This window comes from Aulonocara sp. 'chitande type north' Nkhata Bay, linkage group LG12, assembly GCF_057382095.1.
Source record: "Aulonocara sp. 'chitande type north' Nkhata Bay isolate Kocher_YH1m ecotype deep benthic linkage group LG12, A_spYH_male_GT1.1, whole genome shotgun sequence".
Taxonomy (NCBI): Eukaryota; Metazoa; Chordata; class Actinopteri; order Cichliformes; family Cichlidae; genus Aulonocara; species Aulonocara sp. 'chitande type north' Nkhata Bay.
In genome coordinates, this window is record NC_141355.1 from 3,295,198 (window position 1) to 3,317,085 (window position 21,888).

Below are 21,888 nucleotides of genomic sequence, written 5' to 3' on the forward strand. Positions count from 1 at the left end.
GTCTGACTCCCTTCTGATTCCAGGCAAACACAAAAGAGGACAGAAGAGTAAATCATCACTGTGTGTGCAATGACTCAGCAGGGATAATTAACATTGCACAAAAAATATTAATAATTATTTGACAGCAATACAGCCTCACTGCATTGTTGTCTTTTCTTTACATAAATAAAGATATTTCCACCATAAACTGATGCAGAAAAGGTGCCAAATGTTGATATTTATAAACTCCTAAAACATCTCTACAGCCAGGGCGACTCTGGAGGTCATCTACTCATCATAGAGGTTGGTGGGTTTTTGTTTTGTTTCTTGTTTATTTCTGTAATATATTTTAATCTGCATATTTCCTGCGGTAAGTGGCAGTCTTTATTTTCTTTGCAGTGTTGTTTGAATACACAGCATTTGGTGTCACGCTGCCTGGCCATATAGGCTTATGTCACATTAATAAAACTCACAATCCTGAATGTAATATTTGTAGCAACTTGATATGTAGTGTTTGGATTATGTACTTATTAAAGTGATAATAGCCGCCAAAAAATTAATTAACAAGCAAACAATAGGAGCAAAAGGCACAGCAGAATACCAGATCGAATCCAGCGTTTGTCAAAGAGAGCTGAGATAGAGAGCTTGCAAAGAAAGCCCACCTGGCTAAATGAATAGGCAATGTTGTCAGGGTTTAGAGGAGTCAGTCGGCTGTGAGGCTGCCATATAATACAGCAGCTGTCAGCGCTGACAAGTCTCAGAAACACACACCTCTAATCTCAACACCCCACCCTTCCCCCCGATTTCTTCTCCCCCTCAACCATAAAAAATGACACACTCCGCAAATATTAAACATCTTCCAAGGCCTATTCCAACATCTTCTTTTCTTTAACACAGTCCCCCTCCTGCTCCATCCTTCCTGCTCCCTCTCCCTCTCCCCCTCCACATCTCTCTCTCCCATCTTGTCTTGTCCTTGTCTCCTCAGAAGCCCTGGCAGCCGGATCATCTCCGTCTCTTAGTGTCAATTAAAAGTGAAATATCTGCATTTGTCAACATATCATTTGTGCTGGGCCCGTGATGCACTGCTGATTTGTCGGCCGATTCCTGACACTGGGGAGGGAATGCCGAGGCGGCAGTCTCCCTCATTAGACCTGGAGCTGGCACCATGATGGCTGACACTGCCGGGAGGCTTCGCTCCCCACCGACATGATACTAACCCAAGAACAGGCCTCGTCTGTCAGTCTTGTCACTTGCCAGCCAGCCATCCAGTCAGGGAGAGCGAGGGGCAGATGGGTAGAGGAGGAGGTGAGCGAGGGTGGGAAGAAGCTCCATGCACACTTCTGTGGGGGCCAGGCAAGGAGAGAGCTTATAATGAAGTTTATTTGTTTAGCACAATGTCAATAAATGTCATATTGTTTGAAAGATGTGTTCACAAGGGTTGACAAATTGTAAACAGTTCTAATAACCTCGTAACGTCCACCAGGTCACCAGTGACCTGTTTAGCATTAGGGTTGGGTTTTCTTTTAGCTCCTCACTAAGATTAAGGTAATGTAAGGTATGATATTTGCATTTTATAGCTGAAGGTTTGTTTGTTTTTTATCAGAATTAAGTTTAACACATGAAACATATTTTAGATACGCACAGAAAACAGTAATCAGTTGATTTTTGAGCACGTAAACAGGGTAAAAGGGAATCCAGATTATTATTTCCTCTTAAATGTTCTTTTTAAGTACCGCCAGTGCTGTTTAAATTAAATGAAGTCATTTAATCTTTGTCCTTAGATAGAAGGAGGTGTTGGATTGATTGTCACACATCCAACAACATATCCATAAAGTCAGACCTGCTCGGGAGCAGGTTTATAACCTTTAATCCACATACAAAGAACAGGTCCTGGAAGTCTAAAGCTCCACAGCAAATGCTCTTGCATTTCAAATTTAAAATGAATTTTTTCCTCCTGGATGCAAGAATCTCTTCAGTAAATTTTAGCATCATATGCCCATTTTTGCTTAGCAACATGCTGCAGCTCACAATCTTTATACAACCTCATCCAGCTCATTACCAACATTTAATGCAATAACCTCAAGAAGTTCACCTGCCTCCACCTCCCTAGATCCAAACTACCATCTGTTTGATGGAAACAGGCCCAATACACCTGGTTCTGACTCTGTATCCTACTGGACCAAAGAAAATTGGTCCACAGGTCCTGTGTTCATACCTGCGATGGACAGAGCTGTTTTCAGTAAAGCTAGGTGGACCTGCACAATTATAAGCAGCTGTCTTTAATCAGTCCTACTTCTGCTGTTTTTGGACTGTGTGAACTGTTGTGTGGCTCATCCTGTGAAAGTCACAAAGGACACTAAAGGGGAAAAAACACAATAAAAATAAAACCGAATCAATTGGGTGGCAATGACCTACTTAAACAGGGTCTAAGCAAGTCGTTAGACCAAATATATTATAACTATACTTTTTCTTCTGTCAGGAAATACCATGACAGGACTGGACCAAACCCCCAGACCTCAAACAACAAGCCAAAAATAGATGTATTTTTATTCTTATTTCTTGTTTAATCAAGAAGCACAGTCAAAAACATCTCGGACAGCAAATGTGCATGCGACACTAGGTCTAATGATGCCTCCTGCTCATCCCAGGTTAAACCATCTATTTAGCCAAATTGCACATTTTGTAAAAGTTGCAAGAAAAGGCAGAAAGTGAAGACAGAATTAAGAAAACACATCCTGGTTAGTCAGTTAGTACATTTAAATAGAAAAGAGAAGCTTGGAAGCAGGTTAGCAGAACAATTAGGAATTGGGCAAAAAGAATAAAAGAGCAGTCAGGAGGTAAGACGATACACATGCGTGAGGCAAACTGACAAGGAACAAAGGCAAGACAGCAGGTGAAATATACAGCAGCTAATTGGAGAATAGAACGGGTGAGGTTTGTCTGTGCATATATGAATCAGGTAATTGGGAGCAAGTCAGAGGACATCTGCTGGGTGGAGCAAGTGTGACAAGCTGCAGAGCAAGAAAAAACGATATCAAGAGAAACTGCTAAAGCAAACAAATATTTTATGACTTTTTTACCACCTTTCTCTAGTGTTCTGACAGTTTGTTGGTTTTTAAATATTATTTTTGTCCTAATTTCATATATCTGCCTCTGATATTTGCACCAACTCAACATAATGGATACCTAATAAGTTTGTGGTGCTTAATTCATTTTTTAAAAAGTCTCCATGTTGTGGTGACAGAAAAAATTGATACATCAACTTTCTAATGGCTTATATTTCAGTGAAAGAATAGCTTTGCAAGCTGCCTGCTGAAGTGACTGAGACATACGTGATACCTTAGTTTTTACTTTGGATTGTCACAGCCGAGCTAGACTTTGATTATGGAATTCCTGGCTCCTCGGCCCCCACACTGCAGGAGCAGGGAGGAGGAGGATGCTTGCCCTGCTTAACTTGCCATCATTATGAGGAAAAGTACTGACCAAGCTAACAGCTACCCTGGGTAGGAGTCACTCAGAGACACAAAGGAATGCACTATTATAGCTTCAAAGAGTAGGGGGGAGAGGAATGGGGGAGGAAAATGTGAGAAGGCTGAGCAGCGCATAGTGGGAAAAGAAGATGTTTTTTTTTTAAAAAGGAGTAGGACTGTGGACGTGGTTCAGTAGTCATATTTAATATATATTTTTAAATATACCATATTTAATAGTAATGTATTTTTACCACGATATAATTCATTTCAATTCAATTTATTTATACAGCATCAAATTGCAAAAACAGCCGCCTGAAGGTGCTTTATACTGTAAGGTAGAGCCTACAATAATACCTCCAGAGAACAATCATATGACCCCCTATGAGCAGCACTTTGACGACAGTGGGAACAAAACCTCTCTTTAAACAGGAAGAAACCTCCAGCAGAACCAGGCTCAGGGAGGGGCGGGGCCATGGGTCCATATTCCTGCAGACCGCCGTGTTACTGGGAGATTCAGTGTTGCAGCATTTTTTTATGTCCCCTTCCCTGGATCTGTGCCTCCATGCAAACCTATCTCCAAGGTCCACACACAGTTCTTTGGGTTTCATGGCTTGGTTCGTGCTCTGACATGAACTGTCAACTATGGGACCTTATAATAAGTGTGTGCCTTTCATATAAGTTCAATCAACTGAAGTTACCACGGGTGGAGTCCAATCAGTTTGTAGAAACATCTGACAGATCATCTGAGCTCAATTCTGAGTGTCATGGCAAAAGCTGTGAATAAATATGTACATGTTCTGTTTTTGCCCTGCGACAGACTGGCGACCTGTCCAGGGTGTACCCCGCCTCTCGCCCTATGATAGCTGGGATAGGCTCCAGCGCCCCCCGCAACCCTGAAAAGGATGTTCTGTTTTTGTTTTTTACCTTCAAAGTGTATTCACTTGGTCATTATTTCGAGGTGAGAAATGTATGTAATTCAATATTGAATAATGCTGTAACACGACAAAATGTTGACTCAGTGAAGTGCTGTAAGCACTCTCCAGATGCGCTGTACTGAGAATGTGTTTAGCATTTAGATGAAATGCACCTGAAGCCTGACATGGTGGATCTTCAAATGTAAAATACACATCACTGACGTCACAGAGAAAAAAAGATCATCCATGTTATACATTTTGTGTTTTATTTTTACTTTAACACTGATTAAGACACATTTCAAAATAACCTGATCCCATATCCAGCCTCGTTTCTCTTATATACATAAACAAACACTGTAACCAGAAACATTGATGGGAAATATACATTTAGCTTCACACACACGAGCTTTGTAAGACCGTTACAGTCTCAGTGTGCTGACCCATTCATTTCACTCATAAACCAAATAACATTTCTAAACAACAAAACCAAACTGTCAGTGCTCTCTGAACAGACTGTAATCTTTTGGAGTCGGGTGCCTCGTGCACAGATCTAACATGGCACAGTTTCAGTAAAAACACCACCAGTGTAAAAATCATTATTATCATTCTGTACGTAGTTGAGATATTTACCTACCCTGTGCATATTCTGTTAAAAGACATTGTGTAATACTGTATGTATACTTTAATCAACATGTGATTAAAGTATTATATGTCATCTCTAAGATGCAAAACACCTAAACAGCTACAAATAACACAGGATCCTATGAAGGCACGTACCTCTACATTCACTTTAAAGGGGCCAATTAAGGATTTCAGGCTGTTATGAAACACTATGGGAGCCCTGCAGAAATATAAACAAGCCTGACTAATAATTACAACACAGTATGATTATTTCCACAGAAAACTTCATGAATAACCACATTTATCTCACCAGCATAGTCCAGCCAACACTTACATATTAAAGGGCATCCAGGTTGCAAGACTTGCAAATAAAGCCTCTGAATTTACAGTAAATAGTGCAGGAATATTTTTATTCTGTTAAATTTGCCTTGATGATTGGGATGTTTGCTTGGGGTGTCTATTTCTGCATTTACGATTAAACTCTGTGCATACAGAGGACACAAGGTAAACTGTAACTTAAACTCTAATGTTTTAAATCTTCAAAAAATATACAGATAATGAGCAGAATTATGTGGATATAACACTGCTTAAGATAATAAGAAAAACTCTGAGCATTAATGTGTAGGTGTAAAAGCTTCCCTCCCCGTAGTCCTCATTGCCCAGCTGATGTTTATCAACAGCATTTCATATTCAGGTCGAAGTTTTGGCTTCCACTTCCTTCCAAATGTGCTGTATGGGCGTGAGTTCTTCCACAAATCAATTAAGAACATTTATGTTTGGAATTAACATACAATGACATGTAAAACAGAGATTTATAAGCACATAACTGAACTGAAATGTTCCTTTAGCAAAAGAAAAGACCAAACCAAGAACAAGTGTAAGAGTTGTCGGAGCACCAAAACATCTGAACTATAACACAGTCTGCCAGCACGTTTCTCTTCTACACATCCTATGCAAAATAAAACTAAGCTATGATATATAACCATCACTCGTGTTTATTGTAACCTCACAATCGGAATAACCTTCCTTAAGAACTGTCTCGAGTAGAACAGCAGCTTTGCTCCTCAGTGGAAATCCGGCACCTCACTAACCCAATAAAACAGAAACGGATATGAATATACTTTTGGCCACCGATCTGTATTAGGGCAGATGTAATTGGCTGGATGAAACAAAATCAATGTAAACTTCAAACATGAAACATTCACAATATTCAGCTGTCACTTGTTTGTCACTTGTTTGTGTTTTTCCATGATTTTTAAAGTTTTACATGAGTGTATGACCTCTGCACCATCCATTAACTGTAAAGGTCAGCAGCACTGGTGAATACAGAGTAAAAGGCAAGCGAGCAGGTGAACAGGACTACAAATGCACAGACTTTCCAACTTTCAAATTTTCCTGTAAATGTTAACTTGAATGAGGAATTCTTTACATTACTCTCAAAGTCAAATTCAGTCTGATCAGTATTTATGAAACAATATAAAACAACAGGCTGAAATTAAGCGAAATGATTGGTCGTTGGCCACAGTGGATAAACACTGGAAGGTATAAACATGTAATAATGGTATGTGTGTGTTTCCTTTGTGTATTCACGTCCACAAATACAGGTGTGACCTCCTCGGACTACAGCAGTAACATTTCTACAACAAAACGCTCTGACACGAAAAATACATCAAAATAAACAAACATAAAAACAAATTCAGTGGTTTCAACTTTTGCAGCAAACAACAATGACATTATAATTACTCAATAATAAAGAATGGTGTGGTTGACTGTGTGGAGTCATACAGTGCACATTGACAATATAATACAGCAGTTAGTTTTTTTTCTCCTACTTAGGCCACAGCGACGTCTCGCCACAGCGACGTCTCGCCACAGCGACATCTCGCCACAGCGACGTCTCGCCACAGCGACGTCTCGCCACAGCGACGTCTCGCCACACGCTCCGTTTAGAGTTCTGATCTCATTTTCCACCACACAAACTTTCCAGAGATTCTCATTCCCAACGTGTAACAGACCGACGATCTGTCACGGACCGAGGTGTCTCAATGTAGCGTGAAATGAGACGCTCCGGATTCTTGAATCCAACAGAATGACGCTCGCGGCGCTAACACACGCTTAGAGCAGAGGATCTAACCCAGGGGTGGGCAATCTCAGTCCACGAGGGCCGGTGTCCCTGCAGGTTCTAGATGTGTCCTCGAACCAACACAGCTGGTTTAAATGGCTAAATTATTTCCTCAACATGTCCTGAAGTTCTCCAGAGGCCTGGTAACGAACTAATCATGTGATTCAGGTGTGTTGACCCAGGGTGAGATCTAAAACCTGCAGGACACCGGCCCTCGTGGACTGAGATTGCCCACCCCTGCTCTAAGCCTAACCCTATCAGACAGTGTTTTCTAAAGTGATTCATGGTCAGAATGTAAAACACATTGACATGTAGAGATTCATTCCAAACGGCTCTCATGCCTCTGAACATGCCGAGGATTTGTCACGTAGCGTCGGTATGTTACGTGTTGGAACTTTCTGTACTGTTTTATTCACACAAACCCGAGCCAGATGTGCTCCGTGAGTAATACTGCATTGTACTTTAACCTCTTAACATCCACCAGGTCACCAGCAACACAACTAAGGTGAGGGTTAGAGTTATGTTTGGGTTTTGTTTTCTGAAAAACTACGACGAAGTCTCATCAAATCCTTTGGCATTGCAGTTTTTGTTTGTTTGTTTGTTAATAGCGTTTTCATTATTTTTAAATTGGAAAAATTGCATAAAAAGGTGAGCATATATATCAACTTAGCCAATACCCAACGCCTGACTGTAGTCGAGTCGCTCGTAACCTGACTGATTTTAAAACGTTAACAATGCTCTTTTCCAGTGGGACATCGTTTATATTAGGCAAGTGGAATCCCTGGCAGCATTCTTGAATTAGAAATTTAACATCAAGGTAATTTAATTCAAAATGCATTCTTTCAGACAAAAAAGCTTCACTGTGGAAGGAAAGAAAGGAAAACCCAATATGGCAAAAGAGATGACGGATATAAAAATGACGTCTGGCTCCAGAAAAATCTAAAACTTCAGTGTGTAACTACAACTACCACAAATAGTGGGGAACAAAGTAGTGCGCAACATGCACGCATCAGCCACAGCGTGAAAACCTAACGTTGGCTCTCTCAGTTAAAACATGGGGTCTGTCACTGGGACGAGCAGCAGACATTTTGGTCCGTTTAGCTTCTGATCACATCCCATAAAAGCTCAGACTCGATCTGGACCTGAGCACTTTGGAGTTCAGCTCCACGTGTTGGGCTCCGTGGTGCTCTCGCTCTACTCCCGAGCCCTTGTTGTGGTGCAGTTTTTTTCGTCTTTCCTTTTTATTTATGCAAAAACAGATTTAGTGTGAAAAGCAACGCCCAACGAGAGCTAAACATCGAATGACCAAACTCTTTCTACCAGCACAGTCTGAGTTTGCCTCTGTCAGCATCCACGTTGAAGTCTTCACCTATAAGTTGTGAATGTCACAAGTTTTTCTAGAGAGAAAATGTGATACTGATTATTTTGTTACCTCTTTCCTTGTGTAAAGGATAACACTGAGGACTATTTGATCTCTCGCCCTTAATATGCATCCTTTGGATGTAAGTCTGTGAGGAAAGGCTTCAAGCCTTAGATAAGCCTCTCTTCTGGAGGCACTTTGAGGACGCTGCCCATTTCCAGTCTGGCCCCAGCTACCTCCTGTGAGCTGGGGCTGTATGTGCCCTCTGATTGACGCTTCTTTCGTGCTGTCATGATGAGAAAAAACACCACCAGGATGGCCAGTAAGACACATAGAGTGGTCAAAGGAATGGCCACTGCCAACCATGGAACTCGCTCTGTTTGTTCCTCTTTCTGCAAGAGAACAGCACAGACCAGCTTAGTTTGAAGTGTGGATAAAGACTGAAGCACAATTTCAAGCACTGCTCTGGAGGTTTAATCATTTTCTCTTGTAGCTAAAGGAAACCTGACTCAAATAAAGGCATTTCAAACTGCAAACCCATTGAGCAGAACTAAGCACATTAACTTACAACTAGTTTTGGTGAATGGAGTTGTGTGTCACTTACATTGCTATCGCAAAGCGTGCCAGTGTATCCTGACACACACACACACTGGAAGTGGTTGAGTCTGTCGAGACAGGTGGCACCATTGAGACAAGGGCTGGACTCACACTCATCTATTTCTGTCTCACACCTGAAACACATCAGCAAGGTTTTAGCACAATACTGACTGACAGAGCAGCAGCTCACATGTGCCCTTCTGACCTTTCTACTTAGATGTGGTTCAGATGTACTTTTAAAAGTACAGGGTGTGGAAGAGGAGAGTGTGCAGTGTCGTACTCCTACCTGTCTCCAGCATATCCTGGCTTGCAGGTACAGTTGCCCCCAGAGTCGCCTCCAATACAAACTCCTCCATTAAGACACTCAGTGTTCGCATTGCATGCCACAGGAGGAAAACGCCATCTATTAGACACACAAACACATTTTCTCAAGGAGGCTTTCGACAGCAGAGCTTCAGCTAATGATTATTTTTAGTAGCTGAAGCTCATCAGCTCTTCCGGTTATTGGATATTTTGTTCCGTAAAACACAGGACTGGAAAAACAGACTGGAAAAACAGACTGGAAGAACAAGTCTTTCAGAAGCTGGAACCATCAAATGTTTGGCATTTCTGTTTGTTTCAGATGACACTGGCAGATTATTCATGTTGATCACCTAGTTTACTAATTGTTAATTTTTTATAGAGTGTTTAATTCTAGTAAAAAATAATAGTTTTCAGGGCACATGTATATTGAAAAAAGGATAAAACACAACGTTAAATGGTAAGTGTTACCTGAAGCGAGCTTCAGTTATAACATGAGGCCAAATTTATGCAGCAAAGAGAAAAAAAAATCACACAGCTGTGGGTGAAAATGAAGAATAGCTGTGAAGAGAAGCAACTTCTTTACAGTTGACAGAGAAAGTCCAGGCGCAAAAAGGAATGTAAACGATGGCCAGCAGGGCAGAGCACTTACACTGATGGTAGCTAATTCTAGCTTGTGTGCTAATGCAATTGGTAGATAACAGATGTAGCAATGTACTGAATGGCTAATAAAAGCTGATTCATCAAAACATCTTGGGTTTATCTTGCTTGCCTTTACTTGATAGGTGCTTTAGACAGTAAGGTTCTAAAAAAAAAGAAACAATGCCCGCTTTGTGCTACTTAAAGTACAGCGAGCTAGCTGCTTTACTATCTTAATATTTTCAGACATGAAATATTGGTTCATACATTAGACCAGCGGTTCCCAAAGTGGGGGGCGCAGAGCCATTGTAAGGGGGGGGGGGGGGGGGGGCAAAGTATGACTAAAAAGAAAAGACTGCTTGGACAATGCTAGCATAATGGACACGTTATTGACGGGGCTCCCACACAAACATGAGATTTTCTTATAAAACAAAGGGGGGCCTAGCAAAAAAAGTTTGGGAACCACTGCATTATACAATAAATGCTATAACAAACAAAAGCAACTGACAAACCGATCTGAAATAAATCTCTGCATAACGTTCAGGCAGCCTGTAATCATCCTTTGAAAGAATAATTTTAAATTCTTTAAGAATATAAATAAAAAAGTAACAACTGCAGGAGAAATTTCAATATAGAACCAGGCAAAGTTTTACCTGGTGCAGTTTTGCACATTTAACCCTGAGATGCACACGCGGGGTCGTTTTTGACCCCACGTGTTTTGATTCTTCAAAATCTTTAAAATGAAAAGTTGTAATATATTCATATTCCAGGTATTCTTCATAAAACATGTTTGGGACATGAGGCCATTTGCATTTGTATTTACTTTTTCATTATTTTTTAAAAATTGCAGTTCTTGTATCACTACCCCACTCTTCCACAAGTGGCGTCAAAAATGAGCCCAAGCAGTTCCTATGAAATCTTCTATGAGCTTTTCATTTTTAGCAACTCCGACCGTCCCACTTACACTTCTGATGTCAGCAGTCTCACCACCGAGATCATTTTTACACAGCAACATATACAGTATGTAAGTATTATCTCCATTTATGAACTTGTTTTTCATTGTACCGTGTTTTTGGGAGTCCTCTGCATAACCCATTGTAAAAGGAAACTATGTCAATTTGAAGATATTTGCCATTTCTTGCGCTTTGATGACAAGAGGACCAGAGCCAACCGACTGAAACAGACCACATGGCAGCTTCCTGCTACATATGGGACCTGTTCCTGATCAACTGCAGGTAGGAATTCATCCCCAGTGATTGTGTCACAGTGGATGAACAACTTGTGCCTTTCAGAGGTATGACCCAGCTTCTACAGTAAACCGAGTAAGCCCACCAAGTATGGCATAAAAACCTTCTGGGTTTGTGATGCACGCATCCCATATGCAATTGATGGGATTGTGTACCAAGGCAGACAACCAGGGGATGACACCCAGAAGAATCTGGGGGAAAACACTGACAGTCAGTTGTGCAGTGGATTCAGACACACAGGCCACAACATCACCACTGACAACTTCTTCACCATCTTGCAGAGCATCTCCTTGAGAAGGTTCTGACTATTGTGGAAACTTTGCGACAGAACAAGCCAGACATTCTTCCAGTCATGAAGGCTTCCAGGTCCAGAGATGTCCACAACCTACATCACTGATGCAACGGGAAGGTGTGGAGTGAAAAAAGAACGGCTGCAATCCAGCCACAGGAAAGAAGCACACAGGGCCAGCAGAAGAAGAAGAGGTGCCAGTTGTGTCCAAGAAACAAAGATCGCAAAGCCACTGATTGCTGTTTGAAATGCAATACCCCTGTGTGCAATGATCACAGCCAGAAGCAAGTAGTTTGTGACAGCTGCACGCAGTGAGAGGAGATAAGATGTTTTTGTTGTGTTATGGTCTCCGGACCTCTTTTCGTCCTCCAGACATAGGGACAAACATGTTTTGACACCTGATTGATTGACTGATTGTTCAGTGCTAAAATGTAAATGAAAAGTAAACAATGTACATGTCAAAAATGAAATTTCTCTTTTGTTTGAACAAAATATATAATCTTAATCAAAATTAGAGAAATGTCTTTCTCGTGGCTCAAGAGTTGGGAGCTCGCCTTGTAATCGGAAGGTTGCCGGTTCGAGCCCTGGCTTGGACAGTCTCTGTCGTTGTGTCCTTGGGCAAGACACTTCACCCGTTGCCTACTAGTGGTGGTCAGAGGGCCCGGTGGCGCCAGTGTCCGGCAGCCTCGCCTCTGTCAGTGCGCCCCAGGGTGGCTGTGGCTACAATGTAGCTCCATCACCAGTGTGTGAATGTGTAAAGCGCTTCGGGGTCCTTAGGGACTAGTAAAGCGCTATATAAATACAGGCCATTTACCATTGCAAAAGCGCTTTGATTTTGTGGAGGGGGGGGGGGGTAGTGATACAAAAACTGCAATTTCTTAAAATTAATGAAAAAATAATTAAAAATGCAGTTTTATGAGGAATACCTGGAATAAGAAAATGTTACAACTCTTCATTTTAAAGATTTTGAAGAAAAACAACCCAGTTTATTGCAAAAACGCTTTGTTTTTATTTGGGGTCATTTTTGACCCCACTCGTGGAAGAATGTGGGTATTGGTAGGTTGTGCATCCAAGGGTTAAAAGAATGCGCTGTAGAGAAGCTGAAGGCTATACTCACTGGCAACGCTTTCCAATGTAGCCAGGAGGACACGAACAGGTGTGAGTTTCCTGTGTTTCCACACAGTCTCCTCCATTCTCACACTTGAACTCCAGACAGTTATCCACCTCTGCCCCACAGTCTTTCCCTTTGTATCCAGGCTCACATTCACACTGGAAGTCTGCCAGGAGGTCTTTACATGTCCCGTAGACACAAGGCGTTGAAGAACACTCATTTATCTCTGTTTCACACAGCTCCCCCTCCCATCCAGGTGTGCAGCTGCAGTTAAACTCATTAAACTGGTCCTGACACACACCCTGGTTGAGACAGGGCTGCGAATCACAAATAGGTGCACCTCGGCACCCAATGCTTGGCTCGTGGCCACCCACTCTGGTGAATCGGCTCATCTGAGGTGGATCTGCTACCTTTATGAGCGGTAGGTAGACCCCACCCAGCCTCACCTCTCCTAAACATCCTGTGTACTTTTCTGCCAGCCAGATTTTGGTGTCATTGAGAAAGTTGAGGTTGCCAGTTGTTCCAAAGCTGACACCAGCTCTCTGTCCATCTACGGTGAGGCGCCAGCGCGACTCTGACTGTGTTGGGTCAACCATGGTGAGCTGAATGTGATGCCATGCCCCATCAGCGATTGTCCTGTCGCTCGTGAAGGCCTGCAGCTCTGCACCATCCCCACTGTCCAGTTTGACCAGCAGGCTGGAGTTGAGCAGGCCCAGGCAGAAGACCTCGGTTGTGTTGACAGAACGCAGCAAGATCCCGTTCTCATCCCGTGTTCGTACGTTCATGGTGATGTTGGTTATGGAGCTCAGCAGGGAGCTTTGGGCAACGTACTGGAGAGAATTGTCCTGGAAAATGGCTTCAGTTAAACCTGTGAGGGGAAAACGTCATGAGAGTTACTGGCACTAACAAACAGGAATATTAGGAAACAATTTTTGAAAAAATAAATGCTGCTGGTTCAGAGACATCACGTTAATTTTCACCTCCACCAAGGAGGTCATTGTTTGATTTGTCTGTTGGTCTTTCCTGAAGGATATGGCTGAAAGTTTGATCAGAGTTGAGACTTCGCCCACCTTAGACGTCTTTTAGAGTCGAATCTTGACTCAGGAAGTATTGAATAACACTGTAAGACTGAAATAAGAAAACTTGGAAGACAGTGGCATCATGCTAAGAAAATAACTAATCCAGGCCCAGATATCCTTCTGGATCAAGGGACCTGCTTTATTCAGCAAGTCTTCTGTGGCAAACACTTTGTAAAAATGGGAGGAAAGAATTACTTTTAGAATTAGATGAGCACTAAAAATGATTCCTGCTAATTGATTAAGTCTCAATCAGTCACACACACTCTTAAAGTGCTTTTATCTAACTTTCACAGACTCGGGGTTCAAGTATTTTGTCCAAAGAGACTTGGACACATGGACTGGAGGATCCGGGGATCAATCCACTGACCTTCTGACTGATGTACCATCTGCTCTACCTAGTCTATCATATTTGATACATCAGATTTTTAGTCTTCTACATCAGCAGTGTGATTTCTTGCTTTCCCTCCAAAAAACCTAAATAAATTGCAAAATTCATTTTTAAGCACAAAAAGAACCAGAAATATCAAAGATTATATAAATTCATATCCAGATTATTTTGATTTTTTAAAGAGCTAAATGATTAGCTGTAGCACCAACAAAGTAAAGAGTAACACTTGATAACTAAACAATATAGTTCTGTAGAACCATTGTCATGTTGCTCTCTGTGCCACTTCAATGCTGCTACACAGTAAAAGCCATCTTTCAGGTCCAGATGACCTACAGTGTGACAGATTGGGTGTGATACAACCATTCCAACCTGCACCTCTGGCTAACCAGCATGCCTGTCGCCATGACCTAGCAAAGAAGCGCCTGAAAAGTGTTTCAGTAAGGCCTTCTAGCTATCCGCTGGGCTCTCCTTGTGTAATGACTCGAAAAACATCTGGCTGTCACTCGAGACACTATTTTGAGGGAATTGAGCCAACCCCATTCAGTGTTTTGGACCCATCGAAAAGGTCTTGGCAGATTTGGGAGGCTATGCCTAACCGTTATTATGGTGCATGGTAAGTGATATGTTTAAAAGTTGGGTAGGACGTTCTGTGACAAACCACTGGTTTGTATTTATGGGAGGGGGTGTTACGGCCCTAGCTGGGCCTCCTGAAACTGCCCTTGTGTGGGCGTGGTGTTTTTCTCCGCCTCCTCCTCTCTTGCCACGCCTACCCCCTCTGTTTCTCTCACTCTCCTCTCTCCCCAGGACACAGCTGCTCTTAGTTAGCCTCGTTTGCCACCTGAATCCAGTCAGCAATCACCTCTGAGGCTATTTAAGCTGGGGATGAGCTGTGAGCAGCGTGGTTTTTTTCTCTGGTGTTCTCACATTGGGTGTTGAAGTTGTTGGGAGAGATCCTATAGTGTGGAAGCAGTGTGCAGTGTAACTGCTTCACGTGAGTAGTGTGGGCTTGTGGGCCTCGGCAGCAGTAAAGCTAGCTGCTGCTAGTGACAGGGTGAGCTTGTGGGCCCCTGGAAGTGCCTCCTCGTGGTGTGTTTTTGTTTGGTTGTTGTGTTCTTTGTTGTTGCAACCTCTTTTCCTTTTTCCAAGTGTTATTGGTAAAACGGCGTTGCCGGCTCTTTATGTTAAGATTATCTAAAATAAAGACTATTTTATTTACTAAAAGCCTCTGTCTGTTTTCCTTTCATTCTGTTCTGGACTCATTTCTTACTGGTCTCCTCACTCGCATGCCTAGACCCCTTCGGGGGGAACGTAACAAAGCCATAAAAAACTACTTCAATATGATGCAAAATAATGTTTATGCACCTGCTACAGAGCTGTTAAGGTCACCGAGTCTCTCTGTCAATCTCATGAGAGGTCCTCCTAAAAATCTAATGTTAAAAACTTTAATACAAGATTCCTGATTTAAAAGAAAAAGAGCAGAAACAAATAAACCTGAATCTCTCTGGTTTGAAAAAACACAGTGCCAATCACTGCTCAGGGATTACTCACACTCATAACCATCCTGCAGCTCCATGCAGCGCACTCCCTCGGGGCAGGGCTTTTCGACGCACCACAAGCGAGTCTCGCATAGCTGACCCCGGTAGTTGGTGGAGCAGTTGCATCTGAAGTCATTCCAGGTTACCTGACACTGTCCACCATTGAAACACGGTTCATCCTGTGCACAGACAAACACAGATGGATGGATTAGACCATCGCTTGTAAAATCTCTCACCTGATGCGACCGCATAGGTTAAGGCTACTAAGAGGATTGAGCGCTAACTTACAGATCAGCAGGATTCTCAACCAGATGAATGATAATAGGGTTATCACAACCAAGCTATTAGACAGTCCTGCAATTGCCATGAGATACAAGAGCCATATATTTTCCCATAAATCAACTTTACAGCGTATATTAATCTCTCTCATTTCATTTTCATTTTGTCTGTAGTCAAATAGAAATGTTTCCAAACAGGAAACCTCACTGTGAGGGGACTGTACTTACCAATCCATCACCATAATAAATGATTATAAATAAAACTGTAAATCATGAGAAATTAAACAGGGATGCACCGCATCCTTTACCTTGCACGTATCATCACTTTGGCATCCTGGCAGCAGGTTATCCTCGGTGCTTGCCTGGTAAACCTCCATCCCCTCTGGATAACCTTCAGCAACCAGATGCTTGTGATCCAGTCGAATGTCCTGCAGACAGCCCTTGAAGTTTCCACCCCAGGCATTCGTGCTCTTGCCTGCAGGGAGCCCTCCAACATATGCCACATCCCCGGCTTCTACACTCACATTTCCTAAGGCACGATTATTGCCCGCTTTGGGAAAAACCACATGGCCACAATGTACCTTTACAATCACCAAATTATTTTTCCCATCAGTAACTGATCTCGCTTCTGAGAGAAGCGTGGTGTGAGGACTGTAGAGAGCAACAGTGCCTTCTTTCAGGTAGATAGTCAGGTAGGCGTCTCCTTCTCGATGGAACTGCAGGAGCATGCCACTGTGTTTGAGAGAGCGCATAAAAAACGAAACGCTAAAGTTGTCACCGTGAGTTTCTGATATGTTGAACATAGAATAGCTGGTGCTGTTTTCATGTCCAAAGGTCCAGGAAGGGTACTCTGAAGTAGGGGGAAGAAGGACAGAGCTTTAGTATTTTATCTCATGAACTATTAGATTTTATTATATTTATTATGCAAATGTGTTAGTTTTTATTTTCATATTAAGATTTTAAGTACTAAACAAATGACGAGCACTGTGACATGTATGAATCAGGCTGACTGCAGAGGTTGGTTAGTGAGCTCTTCAGTAGCATCAGTAGCATTTACTATTACATTCTTTCTTTATGATATTATAATTTCATTATGATTATTTGTGTGATATATCATATAAGATCCTAGAGCAAATAGTAATTTCTTTCATTCAAAAACTAAATGTAATTGGCTAAATTAGTTTAAATTAATGCCAAGTTGTGCAGAAACCACAACTGCACTCTAAGGTCAAATAAAAAGGTGTTACTCAGTTTTTAACTGATGCATTTTGGGTCATTTTCTGCTTTTTTATTACTTTACTTTTATTACTTTTTCTATTATTTTATTACTTTACATTCTGTAATCAGTATTTTTGAAACAATTTCATTCAATTTTCTTTTATTTCTATAGTGTAATTTCACAACAACAACAATCCCCTCAAACAGAACCTACTTTGAACAATGAGAAACCATTTTCAAGACTTGTCCTGGGCTTGAACATTATTAACAGATTTTGACCGATGTTATTGTTTAAAAGGAAGCCATAGTCTGATAAAACATTTTTGCTTAGTTTCACTGAGCTGTTGAAAGGTGCTTTGCCTTTATCAATCATTAGTTTGAATTTTCCCTCTTACAATTCTAGTTTTGGTGGAAATTACTCTTAGCTGGTAAGAGGTGATTTTGCTTAATATAACCCTGGAGTCACTTTTCAGTGCTTCTGGTTTGACTGGAATATCTGCTTCTTATAACATATGGCTGTTGACGCAGATGCAGCTAGCATTAAAGCTGTTACTTGTAACCTCTTAACATCCACTAGATCAAACCATGTTTACAGATGGTGTTGTGTTAAGGTTGCATTTTAAGAAGATGTAACATTTGAATCAAGTCTCTTTTTGTGACCTCGCAGTTCATAGTTATACCCAACAGGTAAAATTTCCAAATAAAGGGAGAGCTGTGAATCTAACCATAACTAGGACACCTGGGATTTTGTGTGTTGGGTTACTAAACCTAAGAAGTTTTTCCCTGTTCTGTTAATTTGTCCAGAAAACCCTTTTTTTCAGTCGAAGCAGAGGTGAGATGTTTACTCCTACCTTTTCCACAGTTTTCTCCATAGTACGGTCGATGGCACTGACAGCTGGCACCGACCCACATATCCACACACTGTCCACGCTGCATGCATGGGTCCTCACCACACCAGTCTGGTTTGGTACATCCCAGTTCCAAGCCCGAATTCTCCTCCCTGATGAGATCTTGAGGCAGCAGCAGCTTATAGTCAACTTGAAAGTCTTCCATGCAGCCGATGAATGCCTTTCCACTGGACAAGTTGCCCACATATTTCTGTGGTGCCCCTCCTATATACAGCTGTTGGAAGGAGCTGGATTGGAGGAAGATCAGATGGTTTCGACCCTCATTCTTTACTTGGCATCCTTCCTCACAGCCGGGTCCTTTTACAGCCAGAACCAATCTCTCATCCATGGTCACGGTTACCGTGTGCCATTCTCCATCATTGACTGGGCCTGGGTAATTGGCCCACAGTAGCTTCCCTGATTTTACCTTTGCTTGGAGGGAGCCTTTGACAAGCTCGAGAGAGACAAAGTTCTCCACGGTGCCCCGGTAGTAGAGCACCATGTCAGGAAGAGTACTCCTGAATCGAAGCTGCATGTGTAGAACATTTGGCTTTGTCTTGTTCTTGAAAACAGGCAACTGCATATGGACGTAACCCTCTGAGTTGAAGGAGAAGGTGGTGGAGGTATTGCAGTGATCTCCTGTCCAGCCAGCAGGACACACACAGGTGTAGCCGTGTTCACCGTTCTTGATCAAAACAGGGACGCAGCCTGCTCCATGCTGGCACTGGTGCTGCCGGCAGCCGACGAGCCTGACGTCGCAGTCTGGCCCCCCCCAGGGCTCATGGACGGGCTCCAGCACAGGGCAGTGACACCTGTAGGAATTGGCAGCATCTTCGCAGGTGGCGCCGTTCTTGCAAGGATTACTGTCACACTCGTTGATGTCTACCTCACAGTGTACACCTGCACGAGGAAACACTGACATTTAGTGTCACTGCAACTTACTCCAGCAACACTCGTCCAACTTTGCCATGCTAAAATACATTCACATGGATCATATTTTCACTACAACATCTCTTAGATATCAAGTCAGTGAAGCGCACATGTAGATGAAGACAAGGGATGAGCTTTCTGCGATTAACAGATGAGGAAATGACCTGAGGAAATAGCTGTTAATTTCACAATTAGACAACAATAGGATCTTCAGTCTCCCTAACACAATTAACTTAGTGACTGTCTTGTTGACTGCACCAACTGAACCTTTAAATATTGCATTTGTTAGCTGTGTATGACACACCCTCTGTGTGATCGGTGGTCAGCGCCTTGTCAAACTCTGTTCAACGTTAACTCTCAACAGCAGCAGTCAACTTGCATTAACCTAGTCCTCTGAAACACTCTAAACCCGAGGTGTCCTAAAGCTGCTCCTTCAGGCTGCCAATGCGCCACTCTCATAAAAACCTTGCAACTCTATGCAAATCTCTTCTATGCAATCAAAGAGTGCTGCATCATACCTGTTACCCACCAGGGCCCACAGCAGCAGCACAGCAGCAGCACCAGCCTCTTTTCTTCCATGACCCACTGAGGCACTGGACGACACACAGCTCACACTGGATGAGTGAAGTGACATAACCAAGTCTTCTCTCTCTCTAACATACGCACACACATAAACCAGAGGTGCCTCCTCTTCTCTACTCTGTACCAGGCAGACAGGCAGAAGTGATTACACCAGCCCTGCCCACCTTTCCTTCTGCCTTTTTTCTCCCTCCTCCATCAGTCTGTGAATTCCTCCCTCCCTTCTTCCTCCTCCTCCTTCCTCACTCACACCCTATACTCCTACTCCTATCTGCAGCTCAGTCCTATCAAAGCGATTAGCTCCCAGCCTCCAGCTGGCTCCTGTCAGTGTATGACAACAGGAATGCTGAGCTGCAGTCCCCTCCTTGCTCCATGAGCTGGTTTGTAGTTACTCACCAGTGCCAAGTACTTCCTGGAAAGAGCCAGCAGGAGGTGCTGCATGTTCAGTGTTTAAGGTGTGTGGGCCAGGTTTGAAAAGCACCGGACTATATAATAATATATACAATATATATCTATATTTCATTTTGTTTAGACCCTCTGCTCTTGTATGAATTAAATCCACAGCGAAATCATTAGTAGCAATGAACTGCACGTGCTTCTGACTGAAAGCTGGATTGATGACACTCACAGCATAATGAAGAGCTGATCGAATAATCACCCGCTGCAGACACTATAGTTTTGAACACTGCACCAGTAAAAACAGGAGCGGTGGTCAAATTACTGTGATATGTAAAAATTATTTTATTTGTAAATTTTTGTCATGTAACAGATATTTGATTTTTACATTTCTAAGCTTTATTAAATATATAAAAATGTCTCTATGTCAACATTTTCTCCTATAATTTGAAAAAAATGATTCATCAGTTAGTCTTGCACCTCTTAACTTGCAACAAAGAACATATGCATGTAGCACGTTTCTACCTAAGCACTCAAAGAGCTTTATACATGTCCTATTCATCCATGTAAGTGCTTTCTAGCCAACATTCACACTCCAATGAACACATCAGGAGCAACTTGGAGTTCAGTATCTTGCCCAAGGAGATCCAATTAGCAGACGCCCTGCTCTACCTTCTGAACCACAGCCAGCCAGGATACTGTCTGAGATACCAGGGGCTTTGACAAAATAGCAGTACTTGACATGCTGGGAACAAGTATAGGATGGACCATTATTTCAGCCACAGTCATTTTCAACCACTACAAAAATAAGAAGTCCTTCAACAGATGATCTAGCATCCCAGTTCAAAAGAAGGAAGAGTCTAAATTCAGGGAAGAACCAAAAGAACATTAAGTGTTGCAAGAAGCATGAAAAACCCGGCACACCAAGGAAAAGTATACGCATAACATGTTTGATATAATCTTCAGATTCTACAAAATAAGAGTTTCCTTGTGCATCATTGTGCTGTTCTAAGTACACCTGCTCCTGGATATAGTGCAGGATGGAAGACACATGACATATGTATCATTTGGATAAGGTCCTTGTTTATTGTCCTTTATTCATTGGACTTTAATTAGGCTACTAAGCAGCTTTGCTGTAATCCCCCCCCCCTCCTGACAAGTTTCTTAGGAGACCCACATTTAATGCCTGACATATGGCACCTTCTATTGGCTCTGTTGTTTTCAGCTATGCTTCTCTATATCATGTGCGCTCTCATCCACTCCTTTCCTCTACTGTCATCATTTTGTTAGCAAATACGCTCTGATTTTCTTGATGAGAGCCTTCGGCTGAACTCATCACTTCCAGAACAGATTTCTGGGCTTCCAGATTAGTGATGTGGGTCAGTTTGTTTTCAGTAGTTTGGAAGCACTTTTGTTTGGCATAGCAGATTCTTAGGTAATCCATCTACACTGACTCCTAATGAAAATGTTCAATTTGAACTGTTTAGTTCAAATTGTCACACAAACGAGGACCTTGAGGTAAAAAAACAGAAATATTTAAAAGGAAATAAAGAGTTTTTTAAAGAGATACTGTCGTTTCTGCTCCAGCTGACGGTGATTTTTTAGTGCAGGCAAGGCTCAGCACACACTTCACCACTGTGACACCAGATCAGGTACATCACTGATTCTATATCATCTGTCCTGGTAGATTATATAACAGCCTCTACTTTGTGACACTGAAGGAAGAGAACAGAAAACACAACTTGTTAGGGGGTAAAATTAAATAGCTGATAAGAGGTGTCTCCTACCTGTAAAGCCATCTGGACAGACACACTGATAAGAGTTGACGAGGTCCTGGCAGCTTCCTCCATGCTGACATGGAGCAGACTCACACTCGTCCACATTAACAGAGCAGTCGTCTCCTGCAAGAGGATTATATCAGTGATATTTATATCCACGTCACCTTCACA

At 42.2% G+C, this 21,888-nt stretch overlaps 1 protein-coding gene across 1 annotated transcript in view; it reads right to left on the reverse strand.

Annotated features, from left to right (window-relative positions):
• Positions 1-5,979: 5,979 nt before the first annotated feature.
• LOC147316673 (protein crumbs homolog 1-like) overlaps positions 5,980-21,888 on the reverse strand; it is a 29,987-nt gene continuing 14,078 nt past the window's right edge. The window contains exons 6-13 of the mRNA XM_086313203.1: positions 21,727-21,840; positions 17,999-18,934; positions 16,238-16,779; positions 15,665-15,830; positions 12,656-13,517; positions 9,350-9,466; positions 9,071-9,197; positions 5,980-8,858 (exon numbers count right to left, since the gene is read on the reverse strand). Coding sequence (XP_086169329.1) covers positions 8,637-8,858; positions 9,071-9,197; positions 9,350-9,466; positions 12,656-13,517; positions 15,665-15,830; positions 16,238-16,779; positions 17,999-18,934; positions 21,727-21,840 — 3,086 coding nt within the window. The 3' untranslated portion in view covers positions 5,980-8,636. The remainder of the gene's footprint in view (positions 8,859-9,070; positions 9,198-9,349; positions 9,467-12,655; positions 13,518-15,664; positions 15,831-16,237; positions 16,780-17,998; positions 18,935-21,726; positions 21,841-21,888) is intronic.